Source organism: Carica papaya, chromosome 6, assembly GCF_054855325.1.
Source record: "Carica papaya isolate Zhongbai chromosome 6, ASM5485532v1, whole genome shotgun sequence".
Classification (NCBI taxonomy): Eukaryota; Viridiplantae; Streptophyta; class Magnoliopsida; order Brassicales; family Caricaceae; genus Carica; species Carica papaya.
Genome location: NC_142314.1, coordinates 33,173,262 through 33,186,864, shown reverse-complemented (window position 1 = coordinate 33,186,864; position 13,603 = coordinate 33,173,262). Strand labels below are relative to the sequence as shown.

Here is a 13,603-nt window from a genome sequence, read left to right as displayed (position 1 = left end):
CAGATGGGACCAAGAAATTCTCTTCCCGCACCGAGCTTAAAGCCATCCAGAGAGTACAGTTCCTTTTCCACAAGCATCTTGCCTGGCCGTCCTCTCCTTTCTCTCACCGAAACTCCCTAAAGCTTCCCCTCAGCCATTGCGCCTCCTCCTTATGAAAGAGAATTGATTTCCTGGTTCAATTCCCACTTTTGAAAATACGCACTCCGTCACCTTCTCCAACAATGTCGAAAGATTTTTGTCCAACATGCAAAAACTTACGTGGACCCTGCACCATAGCCCTAGACAAACGGCGCTGTCGTGGCTTGTCGACGGCGTCGATCACGCTTTGATGCTCTCTCTCTCACTCATATATGCTGTCACAGCGTCAGTCGTACATTAATAGCTAACTCCTCTCTTCTTATTGATCTTGATTAAAAACATTTGTAAGAAAATATGAAGGAAAGAAAGGCAATCCAGTCCCAAAACCATGAGCTTTTGCCTAGAGAGAAGCAAAGAAGATAACTCTATTCCCAAGCATGTGCGTCAACAGAAACCATTACTTCAAACACTAGAAGTGAATTGGAAAATAGGAATTGGCTGGACCAAACATAACCTTAACCTTGTCTAACATTTAGACATATGAATAGCTCCAAAAAATTTTTTTCAAAGAAACTGTAGATAAGATGCATAAATACATACATAAATACATGCATGCATGCATTCACACATATTTATACACACAAACATTTATATCTCTGAACTATTGCTGAGTTCTGAAAATAGTTGGGAGCTTTACCAAGAACGTGCCTACGACCATCCTTTGCTTGTAAGAGTGCCTTTTTCATTATTGGTAAAGTAATTCCTCCCACCTACCCAAAAGGAACGATGATCAATAATTGTCTACAGTCATCATAGGAAAGAAGGAACAGCTGGATGTACATGTGACCTATAAAGTGTTATATGGGAGTGAACAGCATGCAGCTGTATAAACACAAGAGAATAAAAATGAAACATATTTTCCAGAAACATTAACGAAAATGTGGAAAATGAATAACCTTTATGTCCATCTGAAATGCAGTTATGGCATCTTTATTTCCAGCAACCTGTGATTATCATTCAATACAAGGTCCATTCAAAAATTTTAAAATCCACACTAAAATTTTAGAAGTACAGCTTCTACAAAATATTTACATCTTCCTTCTACATTTAAAGAATTTTTTTTTAACCAAGCAATAGAAGAAATTTGATTGAGAACACCTAAGAATAAAAGGAAGCAGATAGAACCTTAAAATCCATATCCCCAGATGCATCTTCAGATCCAGTAATGTCAGAGAGAATAAGCGGTGTTCCATCCCCCCCAAATTCTTCAGTGTCCAAAACCAAACCCATTGCTATCCCTGCAATAGAGCACTTTATTGGGACCCCAGCATCTTGCAATGCCAAGCAACCTCCACAAACAGATGCCATGCTGTTACATTTAAACTTAATACTAAGCGGTAAACATTATAAACTAAATCATATAGAAAACAACTTAACATGCAGCATTGCAGAAAGAAAGAAAGGTGGTATTTTCAAGATATAAAATTACATATTGAATATTTTCTTTCTGATAGATAAAGCAGAGAAAGAAAATCCACCTTGAAGAACCATTACTTTCGGTGATGGTACTCTCAACACGTATGGTATAAGGAAAATCATCTTCAGAAGGCAATACAGGTTCAAGAGCTCTCTCTGCAAGTGTTCCATGACCTATTTCTCTTCTACTAGGTGCTCCCATTCGTCCAACTTCTCCAACACACGACGGAGGGAATGAGTACTGAAATATCAGGAGTAGAATAAATTAGCCAAGTTTCTTGAAAGAAAAAAATAAATGAATAAATAAATATAAAATTCAACAAATTTTTTTCTAAAAAAAATAAGACGAAAGTTCTTTTTATATTAGAAAATTAATCAAACTCATATTTAAATTTTCAACTCCCTCCCTGGGACTAATTAGATTGTCAGTAGCCAAATTTTCACCCGAAATTATCCTAAGTTGCCTTCAACACCTCCTACTTCCTCTCACTCTGATGTTTATGACTCATCATATAGCACATTGTTATTTAAGACTATGAAAGAGTTTGTGCAAGCACAGAATGCAGAATAGGCATGTAATTCCTTCAAAATATCCACGTGACATGGAAGTACTAATGAAAGCCTACTCTTCAATAAAATTTTCACCCATAACTTTAATAATTACTCATGAATCCTCTATATACCTTCCTATTTGCAGTTTCTTTTTAATAGTAAATTCAAAGATAAGAGCACCTCTAAGTGCTATTAAACAGTTTACAGTTAGTACAGACTAGTATCATGTATATCAGAAGCAAAATTATAATTTTTAAAAAGTAGAATTTAATTTCTATCAAAATTTTGAACACTAAATAAGAAACTAAAAAGATTCCACAGTGTCTTTGAATATACCAAGCAGAGGAAACATGTGAAGACAACAATTTTTAAAATGGATGACCAACATAAAAATACTAAATGAATAAACTATCTCCATGTCAATCAATGCCATCTCGAAAAAAACTTTATACAATTGATGCATTTAGATGGTTTTACAAAAGTTGATTCATACTTGAGAGCAATGCAAATGGTATTAATTTTCCCCCTTGGGAAAGGTAACTTGCAGTTGATAAATGATATGAGATTTACAGGGAAAATCAAATTGAGAGAGACCTGAAGATAGAATCTCTTAAATTCATCCACCCCAACAAGATTGTCAACTCTCTGTGCCATTTGTCTATCACCAAGTGTGACCACTGCCAATGACTGTAAAAGAGAAAGATGGAGCAAGCATAAATAAGGAATAGTGACATTATGAGATAATGCATAACGCAATATAATTGCATAGAAGGATACTATCCTCTATCAGATAAAGCCAACATTAAATCCATATTACAATTAAATCTAAGATATTGGTAAAGCTGACATTGCACCCATCTAACATCAACTACAGTTACAAATCAAAAAAGTTCGGCCATTAAGCAGATCATGAGATTAGTAAATAGAGAAATGATCAAGAAACTAAGGTTTTATAGATGACAATGTGAAGAGTGAAGCGTGTAGTTTATTGAAATATGAAATACCTATTTATACAAGATTACATGAGAAATCAAAGGAAATACACTTAATTCCAATAAGAAGGATATATTACTAACATACTCTTTACTTTAATACAATTTTATACTATTCTCAACACTCCATCTTAAGTTGGTGACTAGATATCTTACATTCCAACTTGGCAATAGTACTCTGAAATCCAGAATTACTTAATCATTTTGTCAATACATCCGCAAGTTATAGTGTGATACATGTATGGAATGTATATCAGCCCATTATTCAATTTCTCCTTGATGAAATGTCTATCTACCTCAATGTACTATGTCCTGTCATGTCATACCAGATTGTGAACGATATTAATAACTGATCTATTTCACATTAAAGTCTAATAGCTCCATCGTACTAAATTTTCAGACCTTTTAAAATCATTAACTATGGAGGTTCACACACTCCTTATGCCATAGCCCTAAACTCTAGTTCCACAATAACCAAGCCACCACATTCTATTTTTTAACTTCTTTAAGTCATCAGATTTCCTTCACGGAAGATGCAGTATCCCCAAGTGATTCTTCTATCAGCTAATGATCCTGCATAGTCTACATCAGTGTATGCTTCAAGTAGTAGTCCAATGTTTCTTTCAAACATAATTCCCTTCCCAGGAGTACCCTTCAAGTGGTGAAGAATCTTGCAGGTAGCTTGTAGATGCACTCATTTGGACAATGACATGAATTAACTTACTACACTAACTGTAATGCAATGTCTAATCTGGTATGTGACAAATATATTAATTTCCCTATTAATCTCTGGTATATTTTTTTGTTCACTTCGAGTCTTCCTCTGTCAATCCCAGTTTACTATTGGGATCAATCGGTGTGATTACATGTTTGCATGCCAGCTTGCCAGTTTCTTTTAAGAGATTTGTAACATATTTTTTCTCTGAGATAATATTCCTAACTTTGAGTATATCACTTCGATTCCTAGGAAATATTTTAATTTTCTCAATTCTTTAATAGCAAATTCTTTAGTCGTCACATCTTTTAAAATTACATGAATATCCTACCAGACTTTGAAAGAGAAGTAGGACCAAATATGTGAACTAAAAAGAGCTCTCTATGGACTTAAGCAATCGCCAAGAACTTAGTTTGGCATATCTCCAAGGGTGATGATAAATCTGAAATTTAAGTAGGCTCAAGAATATACTCTATTCATTAAACACTTAGAGACACGAAAAGTTCTAATTCTCCTACTATATGTTGATGGCATTATCATAACAGGAGATAATGAGAAAGAAAAAGTGATACTATCGTAATGCATGGCAGAAGAATTTGAAATCAAAAAAATTATTAAGTTGCAATACTTTATGAGAATTAAAATCATTTACTCAAAACCAGAATTTTTATTTTATAACAGAAATACATTCATGACTTGTAGAGAGATATTGCAAGTTAGTATACAAACCATCTAACACTCTTGTTGATACTAATCACAATTAGGAATTGTAGAAGAAGACATGCCAGTAAATAAGGAAATATATTAAATTTTTTATCTATAAGAAAATATATTAAAGATTAGTTAGGAGATTGATATATCCATCCCATATGAGATCAGACATCATCTATGCAGTGAGTATTATAAGTTGATTCATGCCATAGTTCGAAAGAAATGCACCTACAAGCAACCAACAGAGTACTGCATTACCTTAAATGGCCACCTGGAAAAGAAATTATGTTCAAAAAGAGAGATAACTACTCCTAAAAACCTATATTGATGCTGATTATGCAAGATCAGTTGTAAACAAAAGGTCTACGACAGGATATTATATCTTCCTTGGGAAAACCTAATCACATAGGGAAGTTTGAGCAATGACACATGAGGTATGTGGACTATTGTAGATAAAAAAAATTTAAAAGATCGTAGAATCAAGTGCGAAAACTCTATGTGTCTATAATGTGTCAATAAATTGATCATAAGTATCATTTGCAATTCAGTGCAGCACGAGTGGATCAAACATATTAAGATCGATAGACATTTTGCTAAAAAAAAAAAAACTTGATAGCAGCCTAATATGTACCACATATGTCTACCAATTTTCAACTAATAGATGTGTTAATTAAAGACTTAACTAATTTAACATTCCAATATCTTATTGGCAAGCTGGGATAGACAACATCTATTCTCCAAGCTGAGACAATCCAGTACAATACGAGTGGACCAAACACATCGAGCCCATCTAATGTTCCTATCTTTCAGTTCGAGGTGTTACATAGACAGGCTAAAAGGTAGGAGAATATGCTTTAGGTCTCCTTAGCTTGCCTTGGTCTCCAGGTAATGAAGAAGTTTTGGGTTTATTCAGGGACTAGGGCATGTATATCAAAAGAAAAAGAAAAAGAAAAACACCCTTACGTTCACTCCTAGTTTAAATTTCGGTTATTTGGAGGGAAAGAAATAAGAAAGTTTTCGGGGCATTTACTCTCCTTGTGGTAGACTTTGAGAAAGTTGGTTCGATACCTGAGTTTCTTTTATTTTCAAGGCTTTTTTTAATGGAGATGAGCTGGAGAACCTTACAAACATTTTGGTTTCAGCCTTGGTAAACCCCTTATATATGGGTGGTCTAGCCAACCGATGACCTTTTTATCTCAAAAGAGAATATTTCCATGCAAACACAATATAAAGAGGAAAGCATTATCTACTTTCAAAAATAAAAAAGCTTGAATACAGTAAAGAACCAACAAAATTTCATGAGCATGCAGACATCGCTTCAACAATGCAAATACAATTCATTAAAACCTGTGTTTCTCCACGCGTGAAAAGTGCACTTCCATGAGCCCTTGGAAGCAATCCACATCTTGAGTTAATAGGTCGTATCCCACCAGGGGATCGTCCATCACTCCGCTTTCCCCCCTGGAAATAAAAAATTAAAAAGTGGACAAGGTAAGCAGTAGCCACAAATGTTTATGCCAACAGATCCATTTCCTGGAGCTCGAAAACCATCTTGCCATTCTAAGTATATTCTTGCTAACTTCACATTCCTAGAGCAATGAGATCATATCAACCAAAGGAAACCAAAATTAGAGCAGCTGGCTAAAAAAACAATGAAAATTTTCATAAGACTAATAAGTGTTTCTAATGTAGAACAGGAAGATCCTTAAAAGTCAATATATTTTGATAATAAGATATATTTGCGTGATTATAATCTTGATGTACTCCTAAGGTACTTAACTTATTTAGCTACTAGTACTATAAATTATTAATGGTATAAGTTTGCTATTTCAAATTTAGTTATCTTTTTTAGTTATTCTCTATCATTTGTTATTCTTATTAATTAGCTTATTCTTTAATAGAATTCCTAGATAGATTTAAGAATTTCTATTTGATCGTAATCTAGTACCTACAAATAGCATAGTTAACTTAGTTATTTGGTAAACTATTTATGATTATTATACAAACACTGAGTGTTGATTTGATTATTGAGATTTGAGATCTCCAATTTTGGTTTTTAATAATTTTTTCTTTGCGTTCAAGCTCTCTTTATCCTATGTTAGTTTCTAAAAAATCCAAGTTTAGTGGATACATCAAACTACTGAAACCAAAGAATTATAATGTCTGCAAAGTGAGAAAAAAATTTCCCAATCTATTTTTTTTTTTAAATAACCAATCTATTAATGTTCTTTCATATTGATGTGTTTATTCTTTTCCTTGTTTAGCACTTGGGTTTTATGTTATTAGGAGGATACCTTTTCTTCCCTCTTTGTACTCCCTTGGCTCTGTTAATAATATCTTCTTTCTTATTACAAAACTTTTTCATGTGGTTAACAGGAAAGAGAAACAGAAAGAGAATTTTTGTTTCTGGATTGAATAATTACTAAGGAAAATACGTAACCTCCTGAAAACCAAAGATATAAACCATCTGGCTTAATCATTTCAGACTCATCACTTTAGTAACATAGTGAGGCATAAGATCATGATGCACATCACAGTTAATTTAATGACATGATGTTACTCAGACTGATTACTTCACCTGTTCACTGAAACATGCCCCCATACCTCAACAATTCGTTTCCTTAGGAACTTGGATGTGACTTCCTTAAACACTAGCTTCACATCTACCTCAGAAAACAGCTAGAAGAGGGTAAACAGAGAACGTATTAAAATACTGGTGAAACACTATAAATCCCTATAGTTTCCATGAGATAAGATGTTAACAGGCAAACACTCACAAATTACATAACATGTTCGGTTATAACCTATTCTGCAACAAATAATTAATCATGAATTAGCAAGTAGATTTAAAACAAGACTCACCAAGGGGGTAGGCTTTCGTGAAGTTGGCCTTATATGAATATCACCTTCATCTACTTCGCCATCTGGAACAAATTCCTCATCCTCTTCTTCATCCTCCAACAAATCCATTGTTGTTTCGGCAGTTCCAAAAGTTTCTTCCTTACTGACGTACCCCTTTTCTGAAAGTATGGTTATAACTTTCTCTTCCAGTAACGAAAGGGCCTTTCTTCTTGGTATTTTGTTCTTAATTTGTAGCGCTTTCACCAGTTCATCACCAGCAATTTCCTTACATCCATACATTGAGATGATGCCCATTGTTAAGAATTCTTTAGTCGATATATTGCTATTCTCTTTTCAAAAGGAAGCTATTGCTATTCTATAACAATTGTTTAGGCAAGAAACAAAAACAATTTAAAACACTTGTTGAAGGGGCGGGGGGGGGGGGGGGGGGGTATAGACATAGTAGTAATTTACTTACTTCTTTTTATATTTTCTAATTTATTTATGTTTTCTTTTCCTAATTAGTATTTCCTATTTCATTAGGAGTAATACTCATAACTTTGTTATATCAGTTTCCTATTTTACATTTCTAATCATACTAGTTTTAGCATTTCCTAGTCTATTTAGACTTATTTAACACCCTATAAATACATTTTTAACCTCTTTGAAATTATGATTCATTTACTTGATAACATATTTAGAGAATTTCTTAATACTTGATTATGTGACTCAATAAAAACTTAGGTGTGATATCTATGAATCTAGGTGCAATATCTAGGTCTATCCCACAATCCCCAATTGGGCGAATCATTTGTCCTATATTAATTTAGTATCAAAATCAAAAGTTCCTACATTAAATCTCAAATTTCTACATCTAAACAGCTGTGAAGCCCTACCAATGCTGGTTAAAGATAAGTTTCAGCTTCAACAATGGTAACTAATGCTAAACTACATCCATATGAAGCAGCCACTAGTACCAAACTCGAGATAATACAAAACATAATTGATGTAATCTTGGACGAATTTAGAAACTTGTGTACTATACAAGTATCCCACCACTTCAAAATCCACAAATTGCACAAGCCATTGGTATCGATAGATAACATGTCGAGGACAATACTCTAGAAATTACCAAGAAGGTAAAGGTGGAAGCTCCTAATATTGATGGATGAAGAGATCCATATTTCTTTCTCGATGCTTAACTCAATGGAAGAATATTTCAACTGGTATATAGTTCTCCTACAACAGTTCTCATGAATCCCCGAACACTCTTAAAACCCTCGTGCATCAAAGAAAAAGATTCTGAAGAAAAATGCTAAATCCATCTAGCCATAGAGAAAACTTTCTCTTAGCCCCTCTCCCCATAATTCTGAATAAAAGAGATTATATAACAAGATGTTTGACAAGCAAGCCTGGACAAGAGTAATGATACCTCCCAGGAAAAACAACTCACTCTTCCAACGTTGAAGCTACTGAGAAACTCTACCAAGTAAGTTTCCCAAGAAGACTCAATTCTCATATTATCCCCTAAAGGAACAACTAAAAAGGAGATGTGCCAAGAGAATCTATTCACTTCATTGACTCGAAAAGTCCTTTAATGACTTGATCGTCAACATTAATCCTTGTAAGACTACTTCTATTAAGGTTGATGCATAACTAAAAAATACTTCGAGATTTTGCACTGAAGTGAGTGCGTATTTCAACAACCTTCTATATATGAAAAAAGAAAGAACGATACCATCAACAAATTGAAGATGAGAGAGTTCAACTCTTTCCCCCCAATACAAAAGCCTTGAACCAAACATCTCTTAGATCCTCTGATCAGATGCAACCAAGAGCATCCAGCACCATCATAAAAAGAGATGAAGAGAGAAGATACCTTTGTCTCACACGATTCCCACGAGACCACAACTTTGATTCGCCATTGACAATGACCGCAAAGACAATAAGGATGAGGAACCCCTATTACCATACCCTTTATTCAATATTACTTCACCCAAAAACCACAACTTGATCTTGTCATAAGACTTCTCAAAGTCCATTTTAGAAAATCAACCCTCCGCTTTCACATCTCTTAACACCCTCCACCACTTCATTATATGAAGTGAGCAAAATGTTAAGGATTTGCATACCACACAAATGCAACAATAATGAGAACAAAAAAAGTTTCAAAATCCTAATCAAATTCAAATTCCTAAATTAACTACTATCTCCTAACAAATAATTTAAAAACACTGACATATTGTAATAGTTATTTAAAAGTTTTCTTGAAAGTTTTCTTAAGGTCTTCAACCTTAGCTTCTTCACATTCTGAATCTCATAGCTTCTGGAACATTTTGGAGAGTAAACAACATGTAGAGTAAGAAGTGCCCTATGAGTAAATGTCAATGCATCACTTGTGAAAATAAAAGAAATCAACTTGGAGGAAAAAAAAATAAAAGTGTCACAAAAGAATGTAATGTTTATTGAATGAAAGAGAAGATACAAACCATACTTCAATATGCCTGTAAAGCTCAGGAGGCGGTAGCTTGATTGCATCAAGCATTTTTGGCTTCCCATACTTTTTAACCAAAGCCTCAATCTCATTGCAAATGGCCTTTACTGCATCCTAGCAAAAGTCAAAATACTAGACTTTATCAGTAAAGAGGCTAGAATCTGCATGAACAGTAGATCTGTTCTCGTGGTGAGAAACTTTCGGAAACAATATATAAAAAAATGTTAACAATTGGGAACACCAAAATCATATTCTCATCTGCAATTGACAAATGTAACCACTCCAAACATAACAAGATAAATATACTGACAACTGCTCTCTAGAAAAAAAAAGCACAGAGCAAGAAAAAAAGTTAAAAAGAGCCTAATGATTTCTAAATCATAATTAATTGTTGTAAAACATCAAGAGAGAGAGGATATTTTCTGTATGTATTCCATATCATCAAATACAAGGTACAAGGTCTGCATAATAGAAAACTTAGGTATTGATGATTAGGAAATAAAATATGAAACATTCAAGCAACTTGCACTTAAATGAAATAATATTTACAGAACAAAAAGAGGAAGTAGATCCTATGTAGAGAATACCAACAGGGGATTGTGACAATTAGCATTCCCCCTCAAGATGGTGAATTAACATCTAGCATAAATTATGAAAGAGCATTAATATATATATATATCATGACTCTTTCATGTAAATTTTATTTTGCTCAAAACATTAAAGGAAAACCCAGTTTGTATTCAACCTACAACCTAGACTCTATGTTTGTTAAGCAAAGATATTTATTTGGTCCAAAGGCTGTTGGTCAAGTCCCAAATATTTCTCAGTAAAGAGATTGGAGAAAAGACAGAAGAAAAGAAGATTCTTTACAGGGTTTCTGGTGGATCTACAGATTTATTTACAACCATAGCAAAGTCATTAGCTATCTTCAACAATCAGCAGGGCCACAATACCAAAGACTGCAGACTCAGAATACGAGGGAGGGTAGACCAAGCATGTGAAAAGACTATAACTGGTTCTGCAAATAAAAGTTAAACAAGAGAACGTGAACTATCTTATGAGCAATAGACTCAAGTAGCAAGTAATGATATGAAAGCTACACAAGAAACAACCAAATAAAAGTGCATAAAAGAAGTATACCAGCTCTAAAAATGCCAATGGCAGTGACCACACTTATAAAAATGACACAAATTCCAACAAGAACCTAGATGATGGAATGACACAGAGCAACTCTTCAAACAAAAATAAAATAAAAATTCAGGCCTTTTAGTAGTAACAGCAGATAAGCAATACACTTTAATGAAATGGAAAACAAAAACAACCTGACCAACTTGTACAGCTTGCAGCAATGTTTCCTCAGGAAGAAAGTTACAATAACCCTGCCATTTGCACATTTATTACTGTAAGTAGACTTCTTAAACCAATAAACTAAACAACCATAAAAAATTCAAGCAGGACAAATAGTTCAACTATCACTCTCTGGGAAAATGCAATACAAGTTGATGCGTTGATTACAGAACAAGATTTGTATGTTGCTTTTTCTCATCTTATCATCTTTTTTTATAGTAGAAACTAGTATAATATATATAGGCAACAAAGAGGTGCAGCCTGTATATAAAGCTTTACAAAATAGAACCAAGCCCCTCCCATATTCCAGACTCTGTTTACAGGTGTCTATATTGCAGGTTCTGTATCCATAGTGGCAACATCTCTTTCTTCATCCACAACTCATGAGAACCATGCCCCTCCCATATTTTCCCAAATCAGTCACAACCCTCTGGAATGACTAAGGACAGAGTTGATTCTTCTCCAGGAGTTTGTATGCCGCTGAACTGTGTTTCCCCACTTCCCCATCCTCCTCTTCGTTATAACAGGTATTACACAGCATTGTTGCTTCCTCCTTTGTGTGACTACAACCACCACCCCTTTTAGTGGTTAATACAGCCTACCCAATCATGTTCCAGATATTTTCTCCATCCACCAGGTCCTAGCCTTTAGTGTATAATCAACTTCCCCTTTCCAAAGGTAGAGGGCCTCTGTTTAAGGTTGGTGTTGGGCTTTTTAAAGCAAGAAAAATTAGGCTTCTTCATCCGATGACTTTGGCCTGGATGGATTTAGGGTCTTCACAGGTTACAGATCTGAATTTCTGATCCAACTTTGTTTGGAGTTCTCTCTTGACATCTATATCTTTGTTGGCTTCACCTTGTTTCAATATGATTTTGTGAGTACCACTTAGATGCCTTCTCAAGAAAACCTGAACACCATTTTGCGGCCAGGACATGAAAACTTGCATGTCGTCAGCCTCTCTGTCATTTTGAAGCATCCTTCATCACCGAGTCCTATCCTTACCCTTTCCCTAGAACTCCATGGTGGTTTGAAAGATTTACCACTACCTCTATCATCCTCTACCACCCATTCGTCTTCTCTCCCTTACATATGTAGATCCTTCTCTGTCTCCCTGGATCTCTCCATTATAGGTAGAAATCTGCTCCACCATATACACCTAACACCACCTAAAGAAAGTGGTTTTTTCATTTTTTTTGAAATAAACGTATTGTATATAATTAATATCAACAATGTACCAAGGGGATACCACCCGTATACATAATATTTACAAGTCAATTAAATGATCAATGATATTTCCAAAATCTTCCAGCCTATTAATGTCATAACTCAAAACCATAGAATCAAAAACATAAATCCATCTATCCCTAATATAAACTAACTTCCTCTCAAGTCCTTCAAAAACTCTAGCATTTCTCTCCGTCCAAACAACTCAAAACACTATCGTCAATTTGAAGAAGAAATATAACATCATACTATAAACATTATCGTCAATTTGAAGCCCCTCCTACTCTCACTTAAACTAACATATTCAACAACCCTTCTAGCCAATACTATGTCATAGGACTTCCTTTCTTTGGTCAAAAATCTCATTAAAGAGTTTGCTCCAATCAACTGAGGTTGGTTAGGAGACGGAATGTTGCCTACTATAGTCGTGAAGAGAAACAGAGAGTGTCTCTTGCTCTACAAAAGAAAAGAGAGAAAACCGTAGTTTGCTTTTTCCAATCTTATTATCTTGCCAATTAAATAAGGAACAGTGAAGAACAAAATAATTCAACAAGAAATGATACTTGACACAAAAGAATCGATCTAGTAAATGATTAAATAATAATGTACCAAGAGCTAACACTTTAAGTGCCTATTTGGCCAGATTTCTGTTTCTATTAGGAGAAAGCAGAAGTTTGGCCCAAATGCCAAAAACAAAAGTACTTTAATTAAAAGCAGAATATTTTTTTACATTTCAAAAAATGTGGAACAAAAAAATATAAAAATATTTTTGAAATAAATATATATTTATTAATTTATGTTTTCCTAATTTATTAATTTAATATTTTTGAAATAGAAATATAAAAGTAATAATAATTTTATATTTATTATAAATTATTTAAATTATTTTTAGTTTAATATTTAATAATGATGATTTACATTAATAGTAAAACCAAAAAATATAATTAACTGATACTACATATGTTAAAAATAATTTCAGTTATTAAAGAAATGTAAAAAATATATATTTTATATTATTTAAATGATTTAATAATTATTTTTTCTATTGTTTTTCAATTTTTATCACTTCAACATTTGTTACTAATTTTATAACATGATTCGTTAAATATAATATCGTATTTTATATTAATAGCACTTTTTATAACAAGTTCTATCAAATAATATACTGCTTTC

The 13,603-nt window shown here is 33.7% G+C and overlaps 1 protein-coding gene across 3 annotated transcripts in view; it reads right to left on the bottom strand.

Annotated features, from left to right (window-relative positions):
* RIF10 (polyribonucleotide nucleotidyltransferase) overlaps positions 1-13,603 on the bottom strand; it is a 39,317-nt gene that overhangs the window by 15,039 nt on the left and 10,675 nt on the right. For 2 of the 3 annotated variants that reach the window (XM_088222805.1, XM_088222806.1), the window contains exons 8-17: positions 11,182-11,238; positions 9,860-9,973; positions 7,387-7,650; positions 7,129-7,203; positions 5,872-5,985; positions 2,701-2,793; positions 1,617-1,795; positions 1,264-1,447; positions 1,035-1,082; positions 776-848 (exon numbers count right to left, since the gene is read on the bottom strand). In XM_088222805.1, coding sequence (XP_088078931.1) covers positions 776-848; positions 1,035-1,082; positions 1,264-1,447; positions 1,617-1,795; positions 2,701-2,793; positions 5,872-5,985; positions 7,129-7,203; positions 7,387-7,650; positions 9,860-9,973; positions 11,182-11,238 — 1,201 coding nt within the window. The remainder of the gene's footprint in view (positions 1-775; positions 849-1,034; positions 1,083-1,263; positions 1,448-1,616; positions 1,796-2,700; positions 2,794-5,871; positions 5,986-7,128; positions 7,204-7,386; positions 7,651-9,859; positions 9,974-11,181; positions 11,239-13,603) is intronic. The other variant, XM_088222807.1, reaches the window with a different exon arrangement.